This window comes from Polypterus senegalus, chromosome 15, assembly GCF_016835505.1.
Source record: "Polypterus senegalus isolate Bchr_013 chromosome 15, ASM1683550v1, whole genome shotgun sequence".
Lineage (NCBI taxonomy): Eukaryota > Metazoa > Chordata > Cladistia > Polypteriformes > Polypteridae > Polypterus > Polypterus senegalus.
This window is the reverse complement of record NC_053168.1, coordinates 98,638,252-98,663,466: the sequence shown is the minus strand read 5'-3', so window position 1 is coordinate 98,663,466 and position 25,215 is coordinate 98,638,252. Positions and strand designations below refer to the sequence as shown.

Sequence of the window (25,215 nt, the reverse complement as noted above, 5' to 3'; positions counted from 1 at the left end):
ACCTGATCGGTGATGTATTATTTCCACAGCTGACAAAGAATGTATTCCTGTGACACAAGAGTGAAACCAACTCAAGACACTGTCAAAAAGGACAACCCTCTGTCTAAGCTGGTCATTGAGAATGCTGTGATCAGTTTTATCAAATTCTACATTCGGGTTTAATAGAACAAGAACTGATAGATTATTACAGTCAGTATTAAAGTCTAAGCCATTAACGACTTTAATCAATGCAGTTTATGTACTATGATTTGTTCTGAAACCTGAGTGATACTTATCCAGAATAGAATTTTTTGTTCAAGTAGTCATAGTTTGTTTGCGGTTCCAATTTATTTGCATGAATCTGAGAGAGGTGCAACAGTAACAAGAGTAGGGGAATGGGGCCCTCCTCACTCGCGCCAGCCTCCGTTCGAGTCAGTCTACCTCTTGCCATGTGCCGGAGCGTACCTTGCCTCCACTTAGCTAGCAATACCTGTTTGTTCAGCAGACATTATTATCTAGAGATTGTTGAAGAGTAACATTTGACATTTTTGAGAGAGAGATCACAGCTATGTGTCTTTTAGATGGTACCTGCTCATTGGTAGACATATTACGACCATATGCTCTTTTCCCTACGTGAGAGATGCTCTCCCGTCAGAGCTGAACACCATCAGATCAGGCAACGTTTGACATTGGAGCATACCCACCTTCTGCTGGGCCAGAGATATCTTGGCAACTTTTTACATTTTTGGCAAAGAGATCACAGCTACATTCGCGCCTCTGATAGCAAAAACAAAAATATTGTATATTGAGGCCCTTGGATACGAAAGCTATCAATATAAATTCTTCTGAATACAATTTATTACATTTTTAAATTTTTTTTTGTTTTTAAAGTTTGTCCTGTTTCACTACTAACCGGGCAGACAGCTAGTACTATATATAAAGGAGTTTACAGAAAGGCAATACAACGTCTGAGCAGACCAAAACTGAACAGTCTTAATGTTTCAAAAATAGTGGAAATCCCGGCTCTGTGAGCAAAAACCAAATTTCTTCTGGGTGGTAATGCCTGAGAAGGCTGCTGGCTCAGCAGTGTGGTACAGTACTATTGGATCAAATACCTTCAAAATGCAATTTACTGTTTGCTTAGTAACCACTAAAAGTGAGAGTGTATTCTATATGCAATGCATTGCAAGGCTACCACATTGGCATGTCCCCTGGTGGCATGATAAGTCACTTCAGCCAATGGCTGCAGCCTTTGGTCCCTCTGGATTTTCTTCTGATTTTTTTTTCTTGGTTTTCTCCTGAGATCTAGTTCAAGATAACTCTGGTGGATGATAACCTCCTTTTCTATTTGTCAGTCAGTTCATGCTTTGTGAAGTCAGCATGTCTGTTTTAAGGAGCACATCTTGTGCAGGTGATAAGCAAGTGGGAGTGCCACTACTGATTTCTGTGATGTGTGAGATCTGCCAGTTCCATACATTCAAGTCAAGTTAACATTATTGTCATATATATTGTGGAATGAAATAAAAAGTATATATAGTATGCAACATACAATATACAGTATATATACAATATTTATTATTTTGATTGACTGTTCAGCAACCCATTGACTTGTGGGCAGATACTATCCCTGAATCTGGACGTGGGAGTGCCATTGGTCCTGCCAGATGAGAGGAGTAAACAAAGCAGTTGTATTGGATGGTTGAGGTCTTTAATGAGACTGTTTACCTTTCTGAGGCAGCAAGTGTTGTACAGTGTATGCTCTGAGAAAAAGCAAGTTCAGTGCGGGGTATTATTCTATACCTCCTTCATCACACTGCAGTGTTTACGTCCCTGTGCCAAGCACGTGCTGCACCAGGATCTGAGGAAGTAGAAGCACTAGTGAGTCTTTTTGACACGAGCAAACATGTATTGTGTCCACTTCATTTCATTAGTGATAGTCACTCCAATAAATGTAGGGCACCTCACTGTTTCAACAGCATCCTCTCAAATGTAAATAGTGGTGAGGTCTGCTTTCTGAGGTCTATGACCAACTGTTTGGCCGTGCTGACATGAAGGGGAAGTTACTGACGTGGCATCACTGAGTCAGCAGGTAGACCTCGTCTGTGTAAGACACCCCATAATGGTTGGCGTTCAGGCCTGTGATGGTGGTAACATCATCAAACTGAATTAATGAGTTGGTGCTGTATCAAGCACACAGCCATTAGTAAATATGAAGAAGAGAAGGAGGCTAAACAGTTCAGGGCCATGATCTGTTCTTCACTCACCTATCCCTCAACACCCCCGCCTGCACTCTGCGCTGTTGTGAAAAGGGAGGCTGAACGCACTCCATGGTGATGCGGCCACTCCTCCGAAACCCCTCTTAAACAACAGGGACATTCTTAGGCATATGTGAACTATGCATCTGCGTAGGGCCCCCGGCCCAGCCCCAACTTACAATTTTTTTTTTGTTGTCGGGCTGTGGGCCTGGGGCCCCTGTCATGCCCCTGGCACTGCAGCCGTCTGTGCCAGTCCCTCACGTCGTGTGTCACGATACCCTCCTCATCCTAAATTTTATTGTTCTTTTCCGGATGTTTTATTAGAACACCTTCCTGAGGTATGGTGGGGCTCCGCCACCCGGAAACCCCAATCCGGGGCCTGCACATCCGAGGCCTGCACATTTCTGAATTGCGTAGGGCCCCCAAACTGCTAAGAACGGCCCTGTAAACGGTGATACAATGGGAAACAAAGGCAGTTTTTTTTTTACCTCCTCTTTGCTCGATCGGCTGCTGGCTTGCTGCTGCAGCCGTGCTGCGTGATCTGCATTTCATCTGGAGCTTCAAACGTTTAAAAGCCTGTACAGCACCTGAATATTTGATCTGTTTTCGCTGTTACGTTATTTCACCAAGTAATATTTTCAGTTTGTTTGCGCTAATGCGATCTTTACTCTCATTTTTTGAGACTTTCCTAGTTTCCTAGTTCCATTATCTCTAACCTGCTTTACATGTGTATCACGGGACTTGTTTCCAAAGGTCGTAAGTATGATGTGACTTTTCCGTCTCGCGGGATGTGAAAGTGTCTCTCTTCAAAAGATCTATCTTCAAAAGATCACGTCTTGTTGCAGGAAAAAAATCTTGTATCGTTGCAAGATTTGTTTTTATAATAGAGAGATTATAGGTTGATAATCACATTTTAATCCATCCATTCATCTTCTGAGCCTGCTTTCTTTTATAAAATGAGCCTGTCCTGGAAGCACTGGACAAAAGGCAGCAACTAAACCTGGAAGAGATGCTAGTTCTGGGCACATTCACACTTAGCAATTAGTCCAATGTACACCTCTTTGATAGTGAAATGGAGCATAAACCGCAAATCAAGGGCAGAATATTCAAACTCCAAACAGACAGTGACCAAGCTGGGAAACACACCCATGCCTCAACAACTGTATAGAGTGGCATTTAAAACTGTGCCACCATCCAGTCTAATACTGGAAATAATGTTCAGTGAAAGGTAAACCTAAAATACCTAATGCTTCACTGCACATGGCTACACCTTTTTGCCAAGCCAGAAAGAACGTAAGAAGACAATCTTCTGATTTCTAACTACACACATACTGTCGCTGTTTAAATTCTCACAGGAGCAGCAAAGGCTAGACTATTTGCCTTGGTTGTTGCATACGAAAACAGGTTCCCAAAATCAATAGAATTTCTCTGGTTTTATTTCTGCAGGGAAGGTATTCACTGTTGAGTCAAAGGAAGGCTCCCAGGGAATGAACCTGGCCGAAGCACAAGAAGCCTGTCGTGATCATGGGGCCCGGTTAGCCTCAGCAGATGACCTGAAGCGAGCTGTCGAGCAATGCTCCTTTATGGCCTGTAGTCGCGGCTGGCTGGTGGATGCCACTGTTGGGTAAGTGATACCTCAGGGGGACAGCAAGTCATCTTCTTATTTAGTTGCCTTCTTTAACGAGAATGCAGAATTTCCTGTGTTAAAATGAAATCTTTTCTGCCCTTAAAGGGTGACACAACATAAATGATACTGCTTGTACCAGTTTATTTCTTCATTAAGGTCATGTTTAATCTTCAGCAGAGTTGCCAGTAGGGATACAATATGAAGTAGCCTACACTAGTGTTTAAAACTGGAAGCCTGTGCATCAGTCTGGATGCTCAAGCACAATGAGTCTGGACCAGTCAAACTCTCCACTAATGCCCATATAGTGCAGGCGCATATAGACAATGTACAGAAGTCATTGCTATTGCACTTTTTCCTCTGTCATTTTAAATGATTTTAGGGTTTAAAACTATTCTCCAGCCCTCTGAATTTTTTTTTGTTTTTTTCTGTCCTCCCTGGCCATCGGACCTTACTTTATTCTTTGTTAATTAGTATTGGCAAATTTTATTTTTATATTTTTTCTTTTTTCTTTCTTCATCTTGTAAAGCACTTTGAGCTACATCATTTGTATGAAAACATGCTATAAAAAATAAATGTTATTGTTGTTCCCACCATTCATTTACTTTCAACAGCTACAAAATCCATGAGACGGCATATAGTGGTATGTCATCAAAGAGCAAAAAGCAGGCGTAATATGTAGGCATAATGGACACTCGGACAATTCACAGATGTCAGTCAGGGGACAGAGAAGTTTTGTATTTTGGAAGGAGTGTCAGAATTTACAAATAATTGCAGTGTTTTGTGTTATTTTTCATTTTTTATTATATTGGTGATGTCTTGTTTACTGCCATTTTGTGAGTCATGTGCTGCCGAGCTGAGAGTGTGCCATGTGACAACATGGCATCAAACTTATTTAAGTTTGAGTCGTATGTAAGACTTTGTTTATAATAAAGGAAATAGTCTGCTGTAGAAATCATTTTTTAACGGTGTTAATTAAAGCTAAAAAGGAAATGTTTCCAGTTTTGACCAAACATTTATTTTGACTTTGAGTTTGTGTTGTTCTGTTCTGTGATTTCTAGCATGTTGATCCTTGCTTCTCTCTTAATTACTCTTTTTAGTTTTTGCATAAATCGTTCGTTGCCAGTCAGATTTCACTTCTTTCTCAATCAGCTATTTCAAAATCAAACAGGCACAACACCTTGGACATGCCCAGAGCCAATTCCCACCCAAGTGGCTTCTCTGTGACCATATCCCTTGTCTGCAATTGCATCGTAGGTTAAGATGTAGACAAGTTTTTAAGACACTCCTAACATTCATAAGTCCTTACTAATTTATTTTAGGGGTTTAGTTCTTGTTTTGCTCTTGGATTTCCAGTGTCATATTTGTGTTGAGCAGATGCACCACGGAGGAAGCACAATGCCAGAGAGCCAGTTGCTGCCATGCAAATGCATCCTGAAGCTGAAAGTGCACATATTTTTGACTGAGAGCTGAAGAGGAAATACAAAAGGAGAGTCCAAAAAGAAAGCTTAGAACTTTTGCCAAAAAACAAAAGAGACAATGCTCAAAAGCATCTAGCCAAAACAATGGACAAAAGTCTTAGTCAAATTATAAAGGAATTGGTCAGGAAGTCAAAAAATGAAAAGCACAACAAAATCACGAGCATGCAGCTTGTTTTTGCTTTAATCCAATAATAGGAAGTCCAAGGGTTTGTGCTGTCATGTTCTGGACAGTTTAACATCTGTGGCAGAGCGACGGGCACTAAGCAAACTCCTGTCAATCATGAAGAATCCACTGCATCCACTTAACAGTGTCATCTCCAGGCAGAGGAGTAGCTTCAGTGACAGGCTTTTGTCACTGTCCTGCTCCACTGACAGACTGAGGAGATCGTTCCTCCCCCACACTATGCGACTCCTTAATTCCACCCGGGGAAGTAAATGCAAACATTAATTTTATTTTAATTTTTTTTCATTTTTATTACTATTTAATTTAATATTGTTTCTTTGTATCAGTATACTGCTGCTGGATTATGTGAATTTCCCCTTAGGATTAATAAAGTATCTATCTATCTATCTATCTATCTATCTATCTATCTATCTATCTAAAGTCTAATGGCACTGACAGAACACGTCATGCAATGTAAGTCACATGACCAAAGATACCAGCACACACGAGCCTGGCAAGCCAAAATAACAATGCCCACAGTACATTCACAAAGGCAATGTGGGGTGAAAATCCAAAACCAAGATAGACATAATCGTAAGTTTGAAATCATCTCATTAACTGCCTTAATAGATTACTATTTTTTATTTTTTTATTTGAGTTTACCTGAAATTTGGACATTAAGTGAAATGTAGCACCATTCCTAATAGTGCTGGTGTGATGACAACAGACATGATGAAACAAGCTGATCACATAACTGGCAACAAGTGGTGCTGTTACAACAAAATGGCCACAGCTATAAAAACTGAGTCAAAAAATCATGCCAAAAAAAAAAGAAGCCTCAAGGCCAGCTGATTGGTTAAAGGTAAATGACAGTATGGTTTGGGAACAAAACAAGTGGCCACATTCTTAATGGCATGACATAAAGAAGAATCTATATTTACAGTATTTCGCAGATTACTCTTATTCGTCTCAAATGGCTGCAGTACCCTGTAACTCTTATGTTTTGCAGCCAGATATCTCGCTGTCAACTGAATGCTGCTTGTTCAGATGATTGCAAATTAAAATTTATGGCAACACCATTTACATTTAAGATTTCACGCTAAAAGATTTGCCAATGTTGTCACTTGTCCTAGTGTGTATATAAACACAGGGAATTCCAGTTTCTGTATTACATCTTGCCTGAAGGAGGGGCCTGAGTTGCCTCGAAAGCTTGCATATTGTAATCTTTTTAGTTAGCCAATAAAAGGTGTCATTTTGCTTGACTTTTCACTGGCAACACATTGAAATAAATCCCAGTTAACACCAGTTACAGAAGAGCCTTTTGACTAAAACAGTTGAAACACTCCCCACAATTGTTTAGGGAGGAGCATTGATCCATGTCGGGGAAACCACAGAGAGGTTATACTGTAATAATGTAACCTGACATAAAATCTAGAGTGTACTTTAAGATACACCCATACTGTCTCAGCTTTTTTGTGTGACCCAACACTGCCTCTGGAAGAAGAGATGTAATTCTTTATTTTGCTTTGCTGTACATACAATGTACAGGAGCATGATACTCATTTCAACATGTTTCGTGTACATAACAGGTGATAGACAGTAAAATCAACAGAGCAGGATATTAGTGAAGAGAGAAATAGAAAATAAAAATATTGTATTAAAACATCACAAGAGATCAGCCCATTCACAGCAAGTTAGTTGCATTGGTTCCTGTTAACCTTGTGGCTACAGAATGATATGAAATCAGCACATCTTCGTGCCCTACTGCCATAAGGGACTGTTGCCTCATCTAGTTCCTTCAGAAATTATTCAGACCCCTTCACTTTTTACACATTTTATTATGTTGCAGCTTTATGATAAAACCTGGAGTTGGGGATTTACTGCTGTTCATCTCTGCAGATCCGCTAAAACTCTGTTAGGTTGGATGGAGACTGTCAGTGGACAGCTATTTTCAGTTCAACCCAAAAAGTTGTATTGTATAAGTTTGAGCTTTGGCTGGCCACCAGAAATATTCACAGGGTTGTTCTTAAGCCTTTGCTTTGTGCTGAGGGTCATTGTTATGTTGGAAGGTGAACTTTTGAGATTTTCATTAAGGATTTCCCAGTACTTTACTCTATTCAGCTTTTCTTCAACCCTGACTAGTCGACCAGTCCCAGCTGCTAAAATACAAATGCACAGCATAGTACTGTCAACACTAGGCTTCACCACTGGAATGGTATTGTGAAGGTGATGAGCAGTGCCTGCTTTCCTCCATACATGATACTTAGAAGTGAGGCCAAACAGTTCAATCTCAGACCAGAGAATCATGTTTCTCATGGGTTGAAATTCCTTTAGATGCCATTTTGCAAACTCCAAGCATACTTTAATATGTCCTTTACTAAGGTCTGTCTGGGCACTCTGCCATAAGGTCAGGATGAATGGAGTGTTGCAGTGATGGTTGTCCTCCTGTAAGTTTCTTCCATCACCATACTGATTCGCTGGAGCTCAGCCAGAGTGACCATTAGATTCATGGCAACCTCTCTTAATGAGAACAAAAACAACAGTTTATTTTTTGTGTAGCCCAAAATCACAATCGGAGTGCTGCAATGGGCTTTAAAAGACCCTTTTTTAATAGCCCCCCAGCCTTGACTCCCTAAGAAAACAAAAAAAAAACTCATAAAAGAAAACTCTTGTAGAGAAAAAATGGAAGAAATCTTGGGAAAGGCAATTCAGAGAGAGCCTCCTTTCCAAGTAGATTGAGTGTGCAATAGGTGTCATAAAATGGGGTAAATACAATACACAGAACAGAACACAAGTAGGCCAAGGTCCTTCTCCCTCTATTGCTCAGGCCAAGTAGCCATCTCTAGGAACCAACTGCCTGGTTGTTCTAAAACTTCTTTCATTTAAGAATTATGGAGGCTTCTGTGCTCCTGCAGTAATTGTTGTAGCCTTCCCCAGATCTGTGCCGTTGCAAAATTCTGTCACTTCTGTCTGCAGGCAATTCCTCCAACCTCATGGCTGTTTTTTACTCTGACACACATTATTAGATATGAGACCTTAATACAGACAGGTGTGTGCCTTTCCTAATCAAATCCAATCACTCCAATTGACCACATGTGGAGTCCAAACAAGGTGCAGAAATATCTCAATAATGATCAATAGAATAGGGTCCATGTTAACCACATTTTAGGGTTCATAGCAAGGGGCCTAAACATTTGTGTCAATGTGATATTTCAGTTTATATTTAAAACAATTTCAAAGACTTCCAAAATCCTGTTTTTACTGTGTCATTCTGGGGTATTGAGTGTTGTTTGATGTAAGAAAAAAATTCAATTTAAATGAATTTAGCATAATGCTGCAACAGTGAAAAAGCTAAAGGGGCTGAATACTTTTTGAATGCCCTGTACTTACTGCTCTCATTTGGAAATTGTTTCTACCACCTGAGTGAAAATCACATCTTTGACCTCAGCAACTTGTGGCACACTGTCCCCGTTCTCGTTTAAGGGTGTAGCAGCTGGTATAAGCCTTGTTTAACCACCTCTTCATCTTTGTAGATGCCTCATACCCTTTAATCCTAAAGTAAGTTACTCATTGATTGTTAATAATACTTTGATGTCTTTCTTGAAGCTTTTCAAATGTGGTCCGGCAAGTGCATTATTCAGTGCCAATTGGGTGTTTCTCAAATTGACTTACATACTGTATAACTCATCATTCTTTTGGTCTTTTTAATATCACCTGTCACTGTGGGTAGTGATGAATTGCCAAGGACTTGCCAAGTCTACCTCATATGTTGCACTTTCTACCCCCAAACATATCTCATTTTTTCCTACCTATGAATACAACTTTACATTTGTTAGATTAATGAACATTTGCACCATATTTAGTCCATTGTGTTTAGAGATTTAGGTTTATCTAAGGCAGATTTTTTTTATCCCTGTGATGTTGTGCCTTTTGTCTTCTACATACTTAACAGATCATTTAGATAAATTAAGCATAGCAGCAATCATCTGCTGGAATCCAGCTTTGACATCTCCATGACAATATCAACATCAATCTACTGTACCATTGCAATCTTTTAAAGCCCCTTCTGAGTTCGACAGCATATTTTTACATAGAGTGGCACTACAATAATCAGTCACATAGAAGTCAATGCACCAGAGGAAAGGTGGGATTTGAAATTTGGGGTTGACATGAGTTGAAGGTTATAAAGTGCAGAGTAACATGTAAAACCAAATATAATTACCACTTCTGGTGTCCGGACACCATACAAGTAATTAGCATGGTAAACAGGTGCCACTCACACTGACTACACAACCCATTCATTAACACATTGTAAAGATTATGAACTAACAAACAGGGTGAAACTGAGGACATCGGAGAAAGTCTGGAAAGCAGAATCCCAGTGATGATGAACCCAAGGAACTCACAGAATAATTCTTGTTGTGAGCAGAGAGACTCCAGGAGAGTCTCAGGGTGTGTTTTGACAGGGTAGAGATAAAATAGATGCCCAGAATAGACACAATTCAATGTGAAGCAATCCTGATGATAATGTTAAGAAACATTTTACACAACTAACATTTAATCCTAGCACCCTTGCACAATTTGGAACGTGAACTAAGGAATAGCTGCAGTTCTAGCTTTGTCTGTCTTTTCTGCAGGCTTACTTGTTTGAGTGGGAGACATTGTCATACTACACTTCCACACGGACATCTCACATTTCTCTTGGTTGTCGTGTCCTTAAATTGCTCCATTACATGGCCTGTTTTGGAATCTTCAGTGAAGATGTGAGATTTGGCATTGGGAACTGAATGACGGGGTTGGCAGCATGCCCAGTGATCTCAGTAAAAAATTAGATGGCAGAGACCATTAATGACATTGGGATGGATGTCTTGAGTCACACCCTGTATTGCTAGGCCTCACAATTACCACTTCTAGAATCTTTGCTTTCATATCCTCAGCCATTCATATGTACTGTACAGTAGCTCATCTTCTGTAAACCTGTCTTTTTTATATCAAAGTTTAAAATGAAAGGCAGAAGTTGTACAATATAGATCATTAAGAGTGAAACGATAAAGCTACTCATGCTTTTAAACTGCTGCGCATAACATCAGAGGGTTAAACCTAAAGCAAACAGTCTACTCAAACTCATCCTCCCAAGCCCTCCTGTCCTGTGATATACCTTAAGTAGCTAGTTATCAAGCTATTGAAAAGTCAGGAACATGAAAAAAGAGAAGAAAGATTGAGATAAACTTGGGAAGCTCAACATGGAAATGCCAGTGTTCTCAGTTCCTTAAGTCATTTGTTGTAGCTTTGTGACTTGTGATTCTGTTTTAATCCCTCTCTTCAGCTGCTGCTACAAGGTATTACCAATAGAATAATTAATGGTGCAGGGAGACTATAGAATGATGTATGGCACTGTTAGGGAGGCTGTGTGTCTGGAGTCTTTCACTGAGAGACAAACAAGATTTTAGTGCTAGAAGAACCAAGAAGGAAATGGAAGAAAAATAAACCATGGGTGGAAGACTGGGGTCTGCCATAGCCACAACAAATGATACAGTAAATACTGTAGAAGATAAATGACAGACATCTCTAAAATGTACATAAACTTCTTTAAAAAAGAATGAGATCTGTCATATTCAATTCATAAGGATATATGTATGAACTGGTGCTTAGCGGACTTGTGTGTATCTCAAACCTCTACAGCACCGCAAACCCTGCGACTAATAAAGTTTAAAACTGTGAGGTGCATGTAAAAGCAGTTTAGCTTGCACTTCAGCGGCTAGATTGGGCCTACACCAGGCTAAAATGCACTTAACTCTTAAAGTTAAAAAATATACTACGAAATGCTCCAAAATACATATAAAATGCCACACTGGGCTGTGGGGGAGGGGGGGGGAACCATCAACCCCTAGACAGTAGATAGTAAGGAAACAAAAATCTTCATAAAAAGAGAATTTATTATCAAAAGCAAAAAAGGAGGCAAAAAGGATTTCCACCCATCCATTATCCAACCCGCTATATCCCAACTACAGGGTCACGGGGGTCTGCTGGGGCCAATCCCGCCAGCACAGGGTGCAAGGGAGGAAACAAACCCCTGGCAGGGCGCCAGCCCACCACAGGGCATGGACACTCACACACGCACACCAAGCACACACTAGGGACAATTTAGGACCGCCAATGCCCTAACCTGCATGTCTTTGGACTGTGAGAGGAAACCGGAGCACCAGGAGGAAACTCATGCAGACACGGGGAGAACATGCAAACTCCACACAGGGAGGACCCGAGAAGCGAACCCAAGTCTCCTAACTGCAAGGCAGCAGCTACAAAACAGCACCCACAAAAAGGATTTCCCAACAAGAAGTTAAGAAAATAAGTCCCAAATCACTAATCAGAAATCAAAAACTCAAAAACAGAATCAAAAGTGTTGAAAAGCCAGTAAATACAAAGAGCAATAAGTAACAGCAAAAAGGAAAAACTCATCAACCATCATGCACATACAATGTTCCACAGAGGGACTGTAGTTCCCATGAGCCTTTAAAGGATTTGGCGCAATCCCTCAACAGAGATTGACAGGTGGCCACACCTCTTGCCGAACTACCCACAAAATACAAGGAGCATGGTATAGGAATTTTGATGATTAATAATCAATAACACGGCCACTCAGTAGGATGCCATAATAATGAAGGATGAATCCAATAATTTGGCAAGGCTCCTACTTTATTTACCTCACCTTTCTCTGTTGTAGGAGGGTGTTCTGCAGCCTTTTGACTTATATTAAGGTTAATGAGGCACACAAATTTTAGGAAAGAGAGTAATACTGAAATATTGCTGAACATAAGGAGTATTGAAATATGATAACTGCATATACTGTATATAGACATATAAGACTGGACACAGTCAGAGTAGACAGACAAACATATAACATATAGGCCGGCGGTTTCCTGGTATTTAGAGTTCTGCTTTATCCTGGGACAGATAAATAGTTTTACGATACCAAGTCTTTATGGATGATGTCCGATGTTGTGTGGAGTAGTTGCTTTGTTGTTACTCTGGGTTCAAGTAGGAGATTCTTCATACATTGGAGTGCACTCATTCTCTTTACAGAATAATCCTTGTCAGTGCTGTGGTGGTGCTTCCTCGGCTTGTTTTCTGCTGTCTTTTGCCACTTCATATGGAAAATCCATTACTCATTCTGGCCCAAGAGTTCAGAGGCTGAAGTTCCCTTCTTGTAATCATGGCTTCTCTGTCTCGTCAGACTACTGGCACACAACTTTGGCTGGACAGACTGGGTTTCAGCTTCTGGTCTACAAGGAAAATAGTTTGTTGGATTTGGCTTTGCAAGCAAGAGGTTCATAGCTTTTAATTTTAGAAAGTAATTTTGGAGAGGGTGCCCAGAGCAAGGTTATTACAGTTTTTCTGACCTTACTTGGAAATTCAGTTTAGTTTTAGTTTTCCTTCATTGTTTTGTTTGGTATGTTTAGTTTTAATTTAGTTTTTATTTCACAAATACATTTTTATTATATTTTTATATATATTAGTTTCAGTTTTGGGCAGCACGGTGATGCAGTGTGTAGCGCTGCTGCCTCACAGTTGGAGACCCGGGTTTGCTTCCTGGGTCATTCCTGCGTGGAGTTTGCATGTTCTCCCTGTGTATGTGTGGGTTTCCTCCGGGTGCTCCAGTTTCCTCCCACAGTCCAAAGACATGCAGGTTAGGTGGATTGGCGATTCTAAATTGTCCCTACTGTATGCTTGGTGTGTGTGTGTGTGTGTGTGCGCACCCAGCCCGGGGTTTGTTTCCTGCCTTGCACCCTGTGTTGGCTGGGATTGGCTCCAGCAGACCCCCGTGACCCTGTAGTTAGGATATAGCTGGTTGGATAATGGATGGATGGATAGTTTCAGTTTCAGTTTTAGTTTTAGTAATTATGGTACAGTTAAAGAGCTACTATGAAGTTTAGTTTTTGTGTCATAATGAGACAGAACTGTACACTTAATGGGTTTGGAATACGAGTTTAATGTTAGTGGAAGCTTACTAAACTGCATGACACAGTTTACTATTTGTTTTTTTTTTTGTCTGATAAAAACAAGCATAATCAAAACTAGGTACTGAATATGAACAATTCTACACAATTTTATAATTTTAAAAATATTTTCAATTCATTTGTGCTGAATAAATCTGCGCTGACTGTTAACAGTTTTTTCTTTTCCTTTTATTGGCCAGAATGGGCAAATTTGTAGTGAAATTTAGGTGAATTCTAAGGTGTGAGGGTTTTTTACTCTAAATGTCTACAGCACACAACACATCATGCTTCAATGATAATGTGTTTTATAAAGAATTCCTTCAATATTGCATTCAAAAATCTCAGATACTGGGCTTTGTTATTTTCTACCAGCCATGTGATCTCTGATTCCATCTCAGGCACAAACAATTTATAAACAAACTTTTGCCACACGGTTTTGTTAATTATTTTATTTCAGTTTATGAAAATGTTTTTTTAATAATAGTTTCAGTTTTGACTTTAGTTTTCGTTAACTATAATAACCTTGGCCCAGAGAGAATCCCTGAACGTCTCAACTTGCCATTTTCTTGTCTCCCCTCACTTCTCACTCCACTTAATTGGGGTGCATATGGTTTTAAAGGAAAGTTGAACCTTCTCCTGATCAAATTAAAGTCACTTCCAGTAACAAAATCAGTGTCTTTTTAAAGGTGGGTTCTTCTGTCCATCTTAGTTGTCATCCCTTGAATTATAGGTCTTTGTACTTGCTTGCGTCAATTTTGCACCTCAAGTGGGCTGCAGAGGGGGCTTCTGGATAGATGTTGGATTACCTCTAATTAACACCTTTGTTGTCAGATGAAGTCCAGGCAGATCCTGGTACAAGCTGGAGTTCAGTCACTTAGTTTGGAATGTAATTGGGAGTTTTGTGTAGCTGGAATGCCTGCATCCCTGTTAAATCTGCTTTCTTAAAAGACCTGGTGTGCCACGAAAGCATAGCAGAATGGACAATGCACACTTTGTACTACAATGGCAGAACAAATGTAAGCAAATAGAACCTACATACTGTAATAAACAAAACTGATATAAAATTAAATAATTAGTCAAATAATAAAAATAAGCAACAATATTAGCATAAACAATGATAATCAAAGATGATAAATGAACAAAATTGATGTAAAAAAGAAATGTATGCATAAACTCTGGCTTACACACAGTTAGGACAATGGTCAGGAACAATACTCAATGCCGAAACTGTTGAAACATCATAAAGATTAAGTAAAGCTTTGGGTGGGACCCCAGCAGCATACGTAGGTGGACCTGCCTTCTTAGACTACATACAGGAGGCAGGGCAGGACACAAACAACACTATGCAGAAACAAAATAACAAAGAAAATCATAAAACTACAAAAATGCAAGGAGAAAACTAAGCTAAAAACAACATCTACTATACAATAAAACACTAAAAATCTGTGTGTGTGTCCTGTCCCTTGGAACAATATGATTGGTCAGTTTAGCTTTGGTGATGCAATCAAAAGAGGAAATGCAAGTGTGAGAAGAAGGAGGAGGAGAAACTGCACAGAAGGCACACTAAAAGAGTCACATTCAGTAATGCAAAGTATAAAAGTAAACAGGAGGTAAAAAAGATGTGTTGAAAATTGTTATGATTGGTTTTTATGCTCATTTTATGTATACTTTTGTACCTGTAATAGAGGCTATTGAGGTTCAGGTTTCTCCTTTTATGACTTGCTTATATTTTGTAATGATTCAAATGTTGTGTTTTGTTCTACAACATTTTGGAGATCATTTTAGGTCCTCAGTCACTGCCATTTTGTAATCCTATTGTTAGGTCTACTGCCCCACATTTCTGGAGGTATAGCCTGTAAGGTCGCAACTTGTGCTCAATCGAGGTGACAGGATAAAAGGACTGCTGATAAGTAATTTCCCTATCTGATCTGCAGATACCAAAACTCTCGAAAAAGCTTTGTGCAAAGTTTCTCTTGTGTTTAATTCAGTTTTGACCACTTGCTTGATCTCTTAACCTTAAATCTTGTCGCTCATTGTGGCTTCGGTCTCATTTTGCACTCATACCATTTGTTTTCCTGTGCATCTTATGGTTATGCTCAAAATGTTTATCTGTCACTGTGCTTACAGAACAAAAATAATGATATAGTCTGAGAAGCAGGATTTAAAAAGAATGTGCTCAAGAGAGGGAGCATCAAGAGAGGTTCAAACACATGCGCATAAAGAGTAAAAGGCATTGATGGCACATGTATGACAAGAGACAGTAAATACTTTTAAATTATTCTATTACTTGACTTATAATATCCAAAATTATTTAGATACAACAACAGAAAGACAACATATATAAAAGATAAACTTAAGCCTTGGCAACAACGCTGGCTAAAACATAACAGCATGATGATTACATCAAATGAAATCCATACATATTTGTCTATTTGCCCACTTAGGAGAAATTCATGAGATTCATGTGCCACTAATGCTGCTTTTAACATTTTAGTTTTGTTGGACTGAATGGTCTGTCCTTTTCAAAATTGTTCTTATGTCCTAATAAGCCTTCTCCTGCACCAATATTAAAGGTATGAGTTCCTTTTATATTGCAGCAGAAGAAACTATTTCATAGTTATAAAATTTAAGATTTCCAGAATGAAAGTGGCTAAAAGTATTTGACAACACTGAAAGACTGACTAAGGAAAATATACACATTTCTGAGTAAAAGTGAAAAAACTGTTTAACAGAGATTTGATAATTCACCTTTTGGGATTTCTAAGTGAAAATAGGATGTAACTGTTTAATGACTGCCATGATCACACATAAGTCCCTGTTTGAGAGTTCAGACTAGATGTGTGCCCAAATCCTCATGATTATACAATTGTTAGTGAGCCACCCTTCAGATATCCGTAAGAAGCTGCATGTAATTAATTCATGACTATGAAATTAGTTGGGGCACATGAAGAATTACTATAAATGATTGCCAAAAATGAAGAATGTATTGAATGTATTTGCTAGAAAATCTAAGTTTTGTGATGTTTAGGTACCCCATGTGGTGCTGGTTAATGCCTTATGCCTAAGGCATTATGCCCTTATGCCTTATGCCAAAAATTGCTAGAAGCATTAGCTCCCCACAACTCTGAACTAAATAAGCAAGTTAGAAAATGTAAGCAAGTTAAGTGATATTGTGAACTAGATACAAAGCAGGCAAAGTGGACAGGGTCAGGGTTCCATTAAAACCCTTCTTTCCAAACTAAATCAAGGGAGTTCAAAAATATTGCCTGTGCATGGTAGCACACACTCAATTCAAATCAGGCAAAATGCACCTTGGCACTCATGTAAGCAGGCTTGAGTGAGGAGATCTGACTGTCGCGAGCAGACTGACTGAAGTTTTGGCAACTATCTTTAATTACTGGTCAGTAGCCTGATTGCCAACAGATATAGTCATTGGCTTCAAATAATGATCAAATGAAGGAGATACTGTATTAAGAACTATATAAGTGTACAGGAGTCAAAGGAAAATGCTTACAGAATGTAGGAGTCGTACACCTGGATAGTGGGATGCACATGTGTTACACAGAGGACACAGGTTGACCTCCAAATCTCAGCTACTTTGGCAGTTTATACTATAAAGCTCTGGTAAATAAATCTTGCTTTAGCAGCTCGCTCTTCTTTAATGGTGTCTGTTGATTGTTTCAGTTATATGGAGTCTTGCAGATATGGGAGGCACATTCTAAAACTTAGGGCATAGTACAGTTGAACACAATAGCTTTTCCATTATCAAGATAGTGATGGTTTATAGTTGGACTCCTGACTTGCAAGATGTCATACTGTTATTGGTGGGTATTCAAAGAATAAATGGCCACATGAGTGTGATATGCTTTAAATTTCAAAGAATGTCAGATGCAAAGATCCTCTGTGTGTGTTTGCTGCAAATGACCATGTAGCATATTCTCTTTATAGCTTCAAAGGATCCTGGCCTCCTTTCCAGAGACATGTATCCAGGAGCTTTACAACATAATGACCTCCACATACAAGTTTGACATGGTGTTTTCTGACAGCTGAAGGGTATACCTCTGCATGAGAAAACAAAGTATTATGCAAGTGATATACATCATGAGGTCTTTACTTCCATCACATCATCATCATGTTTGGAAATCCCTGTCAAGCATTTTAGATGTTTAGAAATAGCACTGGATTCTGGCAAGGAGGATCTGCTGCTAAGAAGCTGCCATTTCCTGCCTTACAGTAATTATCCGAGCCAGTGTCTCAATGCCCCAGTGTTCCAGGAGACTGGCAAGCTGCCATTGCTAGAGTTGCTTAGGACTGTGTGCAGGGCTGTGTGAGTGCGCTAGCCACATTGAAAGGCAGCTGAACATTTACTCCTCAAGAAATAAGGTGTTTGTTTTTTCTGAGCAGCCATAGTATGTGGACAGAGGCCGGGTCAGTGAACTCAACCCTTTTACATTAAGTCTTGAGTGGTCCTGTGTTCCATGAGGGGGTTTGTGCACTTGCAATCCTTTTTTTTTTTTTTTTACACTATGCTGACTCTGGAAAATACACTTTACTTATTGCTGCTGAATTCCAACATCACTGCTATCATTTATGCTGACATCAGACAAATGGATCACCATCACAGGTCCCTTGATATGACACTGCATTTATATCTATTGCTTCTTAGTGTCAGTCACATTTGTCATTCGCATTTGCCAGCTCTTTAACTTTGGCATGTGACATCCTTGAAACCAATGTGTCAGTTTCTATTATTCCTAATGCTTTGGATGTTTAAGTAAGTGCATACATTTTAAGTTCTTGAGCAACAGATAATGCTGTGGTGCTCTTGGATTTAAATGGAGCAAAACTCTACATTACAACCACAGTGTTTATGTGGTTTGGGCATATCAATCACTCAGTCTTTGTTTTATATAGTTAGTCTCATACCAGCCACTACTGGTTACCACACTTAGAGGTAGGTTGATGGCTGACACTGTAGGCAGTACTTGCTTTTTAATCATTGATAATCTAACGTAATATGACATTCGCATGCCTGCTTTATCGAGAGCAGGTTCACAGGGTGCTGATGCCTATCACTGGCAACACTGGCAAGATCCCTGGACAGGGCACCAGACCATCACAGTTCCCTCCACATCCTAAATCAATGGAAACCGCTATGGACTGCTTCATTTGCTTTTGTATCTTTTCATTTACTTTAATATCAAATTGTTTCTACTCAGTGGGTTGCCATGTACTTATGCATAGGTAAAATGTAGATATATATAGGGTGGTCCAGATCTAATTATGCACTTTTCATTACGCTATAACTTATTAAGTTTATTACACAGAGAATTCACAAAAAAAAATTTTGTTGCCGATAGAAGGCAGCACCTTCACTGCATTCCAAAATGGCGGGGAGATGGTTGTCAGTTGAACAGCGGGTACGATGTGTTCGCTTTTTCATAATTGCATAATTAGATCTGGACCACCCTGTACTTTATTTATTTATTTATTTATTTATTTTAATTTGATCTTGTTGCCCTATTGTCTGCCTTAATATATAAATATTTTAATTAGAAAACTTTTTTCTGATAAGAGTGAAGGTTTGTTTTGCACTTTAGTGGTTAAATAATTGTAATTATTGTAATTGTAAGTGGTTAAATTCAAGTAAATGTGGTATATCATTGTTGTTGTTGATTAATCTGTGGAAAGCACCTTGAGTTGCATGTAAATGTATGATAAGGTGCTATATAAATAAAGTTATTATTCTTATGCATACTCGCACAGGTCCAATGTCAACTGGCTGGTCAACATAACATATGCATTTTTGGGGAGGTAGGAGGAAAAATCAAAACAACGAAAGGATTTTAAAACATGTAAAAGAATTTCTCAATTACAGTGTTTGGTGCCATTTATATATTAGATATCCAGCTTGTTGCAGCCTATAAATGTTTTTGTAGAATTCTGTAAATGACAATTTTACCCTTCTGTTTACTAGGAATGAGCCTTTTGACTCAGCAGACTTTTTCTTATAACTGACAGAATAGAAAAGTATAACCTCATAGAGGCTGCTGGAGAGTTCATCTTTATTTGTTCTTTGCAGAACTACAGTGTGCAATGGTCAAGGCAGTGGGCAGCAAATTATACAAGCAGTGGATGTGAAGATTGAAAGACCAGATAAAACTGACAGCCTTCATGATTCATTCTGTGTGAAAGACAAAGGTTGGTAAGGTCAACTGTTATTATCATTTGTGACCCACTGTATATTTAATTGTTGGTTGATCAGTCAAAAACTGTTTTATACAGTGCCTTTTATAGCAATCATAAAGAAGCCAGAAGAGCATAGCTGCTCGAGACTATGCAGGATGAATTAAACAGTTTACATGTATATGTAACAATAGAAGAACTGGATGCAAATCCATTACAGAGCAAACTGCCAAGCTGTCATACGCATATTCACATAGGGCTAATTTATAGTTACCCTAGAGGCTGGGAAAAAGAGAGTTACTGAGTGAAATTCCAAATAAGTACAAGAATACCACCTAAACTCCATACATTGTGAGTGACTGTGCCAGAAAATGAACATAGGTCCCAGGGTTTGCAAGACACAACACACTGCATTACTGTGTTGCAAAATTTTCAACAAATAAATTCAAATGACCACAAAATTAAGACTTAAAAGCCTACTGGAATTAGAAAAGAGGAACTACCCCAGGAGATAGACTGATGTGCAATCTCAGTGAAATTAACAATCCATCAGACTTCATCCAGCTGGCTACCCAGTCTTTCCTCAAGTATTTTTACGAGTATGTGACTACCCTCTCCTGACATGGGTTCCAAAGTGTGAAGCAGAAATCCAGCATTGAGACTTATGCCAAACAATAACATAAAAACCCAGCCCAAGAGTCTACGTTTACTATACCAGAACCTTCTGTTTCATCAGGTTTGATGCCCAATGCTCCTGTCTACATTTTTACATTTGGGCAAATTACAAAATGGTAAGTTTCACAAGTGAGATGAGACCAATCAGCTCATTTCACTAATAGCCAAGTTATCGCAATATCTCATCCAGATCCTTTTTTTAATAGATTTTATAAATTACATTCTGTGAATAATACATAGATTTAACCAAATATATAATCTACTCTACATGCCAAACATTTATGTTTCACATCAGTCTCAATGCCCATCCTCTACTCAGTTTGAAGAAATACTGTATGCACCCAATATGAAAAAGTCCCTCAGAGGTGTTAAGACATCAAAAAGTTGCCTGTCTTGGTCTTGTTTTTTTAAGCCAGTATTAAAGAATTTTTGGCAAATTCTGAGAAAGATTTTACTACTCTTTATACAGAAAATGTGCGTGTGTTTTTTTAATTTTAAGTAAAGTAAGACAACCTTTTCCCACTGTGTTATGGAGGGTGGGTTAGGATTCTACTAAATAAGAAGATGGGGTGATGATCAAGCAATGAAATGTAAGATTTCACAGCAGATTTTTCATGAGAGGATTTGAACTACTGTAATTGTGCCTCCAAATAAGCAAAGCTTTCTTTCTCTAAATGATTTGAGTGCAAGACATTCTGAAGACATATGACATAACAAGGCATGCACAATTTGAGCCTTGTTTCAGACATATTTCAGATAACATTATTAAGGATATGGGCCACATGGTAGTGCATTTGTTACTGCTGCTGCTTCTTCATAGATCTTAGGTTTGACTCTCATGTCTAGTTTTTATCTGTTGGAAGTTTCTATTTTCTCCCCTTGTTTGTGTTTCTGCCCACGTCTCTAAAGATGTGCCTGTTAGGTTAATTTCAGATTCTAAAATGGTCCAAGAGTGAATGTGTGAGATGTCTCAGTGATGGAATGGTGCCATGTCCAGGGCTGTTTTCTTTTCTTGCACAAACGGCTGCCAGTGCAAGCACCAATCCTTACCACCCTAAATTGTATTAAGTAGTTATGAAATTGTTATGTAATAGAGATATATTAATGTGTTGTACAATTTTAACTGAATTACACCATGCTTTATACAAGATGAACAATAGCTAAGTCCCAATCATTTTTTGAAATTATAATTAAAAGTTGCTGTTCACAATGTTTTCTAAGGTTATCTCTTTGAAGTAAATCAATCGAGTTTGGAGATTGCTCTTCTTTCTTCATTATTATGGTATAGTGCAGCATCAATCATACTAATGGACAATTAGGAAAATTGGGCAGGCTTGATTTTTGAGGATATAACAAAAGAAATTTGATATTGGAAGATTATATCGTAATTGTAATTGTTCAAAGGATGCAAAGATATCTCTATATTATAAAAAAAAATCTTGCGACGTGACGTGATCTTTTGAAGAGAGACAGAGAGACAGATTCATGTCCCGCGAGACGAACAAGTCACGTCATACTTACAAGCTTTGGAAGCAAGTCCCGTGATACACATGCAGAGCAGGTTAGAGATAATGGAAGTAGGAAAATTCAAAAGTCTTAAAAAATGAGAGTAAATATCTCATTAACGCAAAGAAACAGAAAATATTACTCTGTGAAATAATGGAACAGCGAAAAGAGATTACATAGTGTTTGAGGATGTCTGTGGGACAAGAGAGACAAGGCAGTGAGACAAAAGGACAGGTGCTGTACAGGTTTTTAAACATTTGAAGCGCCACATGAAATGCAGATCATGAGGCACGGCAGCAGCAGCAAGCCAGCAGCTGACTGAGCAAAGAGGAGGTAAAAAAACCAACTGTAATTTATTTCACATTGTATCACCGTTTAAGAGGGGTTCAGAGGAGCGACCACATCTCCATGGAGTGCGTTCAGTCCCCTTCTTCACAATGGCACTTAGCAAACACGGGGTTATTGGTGAGCGAAGCTAGCAGGGGGCAAATAACCTCCTAGTTCTCAATATAAATGTCTCTTAATATTCAGATACCATTGACTTCTATGAAATGAATATTATATTGTTTAAAGATGGTTGAAACATATGACTATTGTACATGAGAGAAATTGACAGAAAACACTAGGCCTTAAAAGTCTCCTACACCGATGCCCCAAATGGCACCATATAAAATAAAGAACTCAAGAAAATCTAGGCTCAGTTAAAAGTAGAGTTGCAGCCTCCAGACCTTCCTGCTTTCTGTATGTGGCAGGCAGTGTTCCTTCTACAGGTAATGGATTATATCCTCAAGCCTATGGGTTCAAAAATCCCTTCCTAAGCAAAAATTGTAGCAATTTCAGACTCTTATTGCTTTGATCTTTAAGGAAGCCTTATCTTTGGAAAACTATGTTTTTAATATTGCAGAAGCACTATGCAATAACTTGCTGCAATTTGTATCTTTGTAGATAAGCCATGTGGAGACCCACCCTCCTTCCCCCATACTGCTCTGCAAGGACATACTGGCTTTGAAATGGGAGATGAGCTTTTGTATGTCTGTACACAGGGATACGTCATGGCAAACTATCACAACGCCTTCTCATTGCAATGTGACAGCTGTGGGGAATGGTACGGCTTGGTCCAGGCTTGTGTCAAAGGTGAGCACTTTTCCTGAAAGTGAAAACAGTCAATTTCACTAGTCCTGTTTCCCAACTGGAAACAGAACTGCAATGAAAGTTGATAATGAGAGATGCTTTAAGAAGTGATGACTCAACGTTAAGTAAGGTAAAAAGCATTTGAAGCTTTAATACACATCATTGTGTCAAAGAGAACACAAATGAGATCATTCAGAACTGAGGTGTCATATTATACTCCTATGGTGGAATTACAAGGCTGCACTGCCAAGAACCATGCTATACTGGCTCAAAAGATTGAACTGCCTTTATTTCTGAGAACATTCAAAGATGCCCTGAACTAAAAATTAAATGCAGTAATTAGAAATATACAGTATAAAACACTGAAGACAAATTACAAATCCTGTCAACCTTGCCATCAATTGTTTTCTCTATATTAACTGCCTTTGGGACTCTGAATGCCTTGTGCTATGCTGTTTACAAAGTTCAAATATTCTGTTCAAATTTTCTCTCCTGTTTTAGTATGCATTGGGGCTGGTCAAAATTTTGTGCCCTCCACTGGGATAATGTTGACTGTGAAATTCATTATAAAAATAAATACTTTAGTGCATTTTAGTAGTTGTATTGTGCCTGCAGTGCCAGCAAAGATCTAGTGTCAGAGTGTATCAACATCAATCTGCCCAAGGTGGGGACCACATTTAGCTCCCACAGCCCTGACATGAATTATATACAGTGCAGTGAAAACATATTTGCCCCTTCCCAGATTTTCTTTGTTATTGCTAATTTCTGATACTGAATGTTTTTAGAATCTAATATTAGATAAACGGCACCTACAGTACATGCACAAATAACACATTTTCTGCACTTACGTCATTTATTTAAATGAACAGAATTATCCAACTTTAACTGACACTGTGATAGCATAATTGCTCCTATACACTAAATATTCAGATGTAGTACCTTTATCTCAACCATACACTTTCTATAATTCAACATCAAGTCTTCACACCACTGTATATGGATTTCAGCCCACTATTCCACTTAGGACTACTTAAATTCAGAGACATTGCTACATTATCTATATTGGGATTTGGTCTGGACTTTGATTAGGCCAGTCCAAAATGTATATTTTGCTTCTTTTCAGCCATTTTTATGTGGACTTGATTTTGTATCTTGCTGTATCTTCGAAACACACGTTCGCTTTAGTTCACGGATGGAAGACAAGATAACCTTAAGAATTTTCTACTACAGAACAACATTATAGTAAGTCATCCAGGTTCTAAGTTATTACACCATCATGTTTGACTTTTTGATGGACCAGCACAAATTATTAATTTTAATTTATTAAAATTTCACTTGCTCCAAATCTATGCATTACAGAAGAGGTTATTTAATATGACAATGAAACATACAGTATTTTTCAGCAAAATAAAATTACAATGCTAAAAGACATATATCATATATCACAGAAACCATGCTATAACCCCAATATGTTTTCAACTATGAGCATTGTTAGTAGATTAGGAAAGTTAGGCAGCAACAGTCTTCTTCATTGTAAATTGCTAGGTAAGGTGTGGGCAGCCAGTTGGCTGAGGCCTCCAGGACTATGACTGTGTCTGACTTTGTCTATAAATGCTTTCCCACAGCAGGAAATTTGTTTTCAGGAACCAGTTCCTTTATGATGTAGGCCCAGGGTCACTTGTGGTCCCACCACACAATAGGTACTATAACCTTTATGCAAAATATGTGACATGAAAAGAAGAGTGACACGGTGTAAGGTGAGGCACGTTTGGGAATTAATAGGGGATACCTATCCCCGCTTATTGCTTTGATTTCATGTGTAGTGCAACACAGCAGTGGGCAGCTATGAGGAATGATACAGTGCGAAGTGTGGTGCTTCATCTTCACTGATAACTCTCCAAAGTCCAAACTACTAACACATCTGTAAGATGGTTAACCAATCAGCACAATTTATTGCCCAAGCCCCACTCGTGATAGTTCGTGGTTGAACGAACATTACATACTCTGGAGTAGGAGCTAAAAAAAGTACAAGGAACTACAGTACCTACAAGGAAGTATAAGTGATCTGAGTTCCAGCTGTGGGAATGCTGCAAAACTTCCAGAGTTTCTAAAAATAGTCCCTGGTTCCTGAAAAAAGTTTCTACAGTGGCACCCCACAGAACTGTATTTTTTCCTGAGATGTTGCAGATTAGAATTTTTGTTTCCCTCTCCTCCATTG

At 38.8% G+C, this 25,215-nt stretch overlaps 1 protein-coding gene across 1 annotated transcript in view; it reads left to right on the top strand.

Moving 5' to 3' along the window:
• Positions 1 to 25,215, top strand: part of susd5 (sushi domain containing 5) — a 67,476-nt gene that overhangs the window by 36,544 nt on the left and 5,717 nt on the right. Inside the window, exons 2-4 of the mRNA XM_039736313.1 lie at positions 3,681 to 3,858; positions 19,582 to 19,700; positions 22,812 to 23,000. Of these exons, the coding sequence (XP_039592247.1) occupies positions 3,681 to 3,858; positions 19,582 to 19,700; positions 22,812 to 23,000 (486 nt within the window). The remainder of the gene's footprint in view (positions 1 to 3,680; positions 3,859 to 19,581; positions 19,701 to 22,811; positions 23,001 to 25,215) is intronic.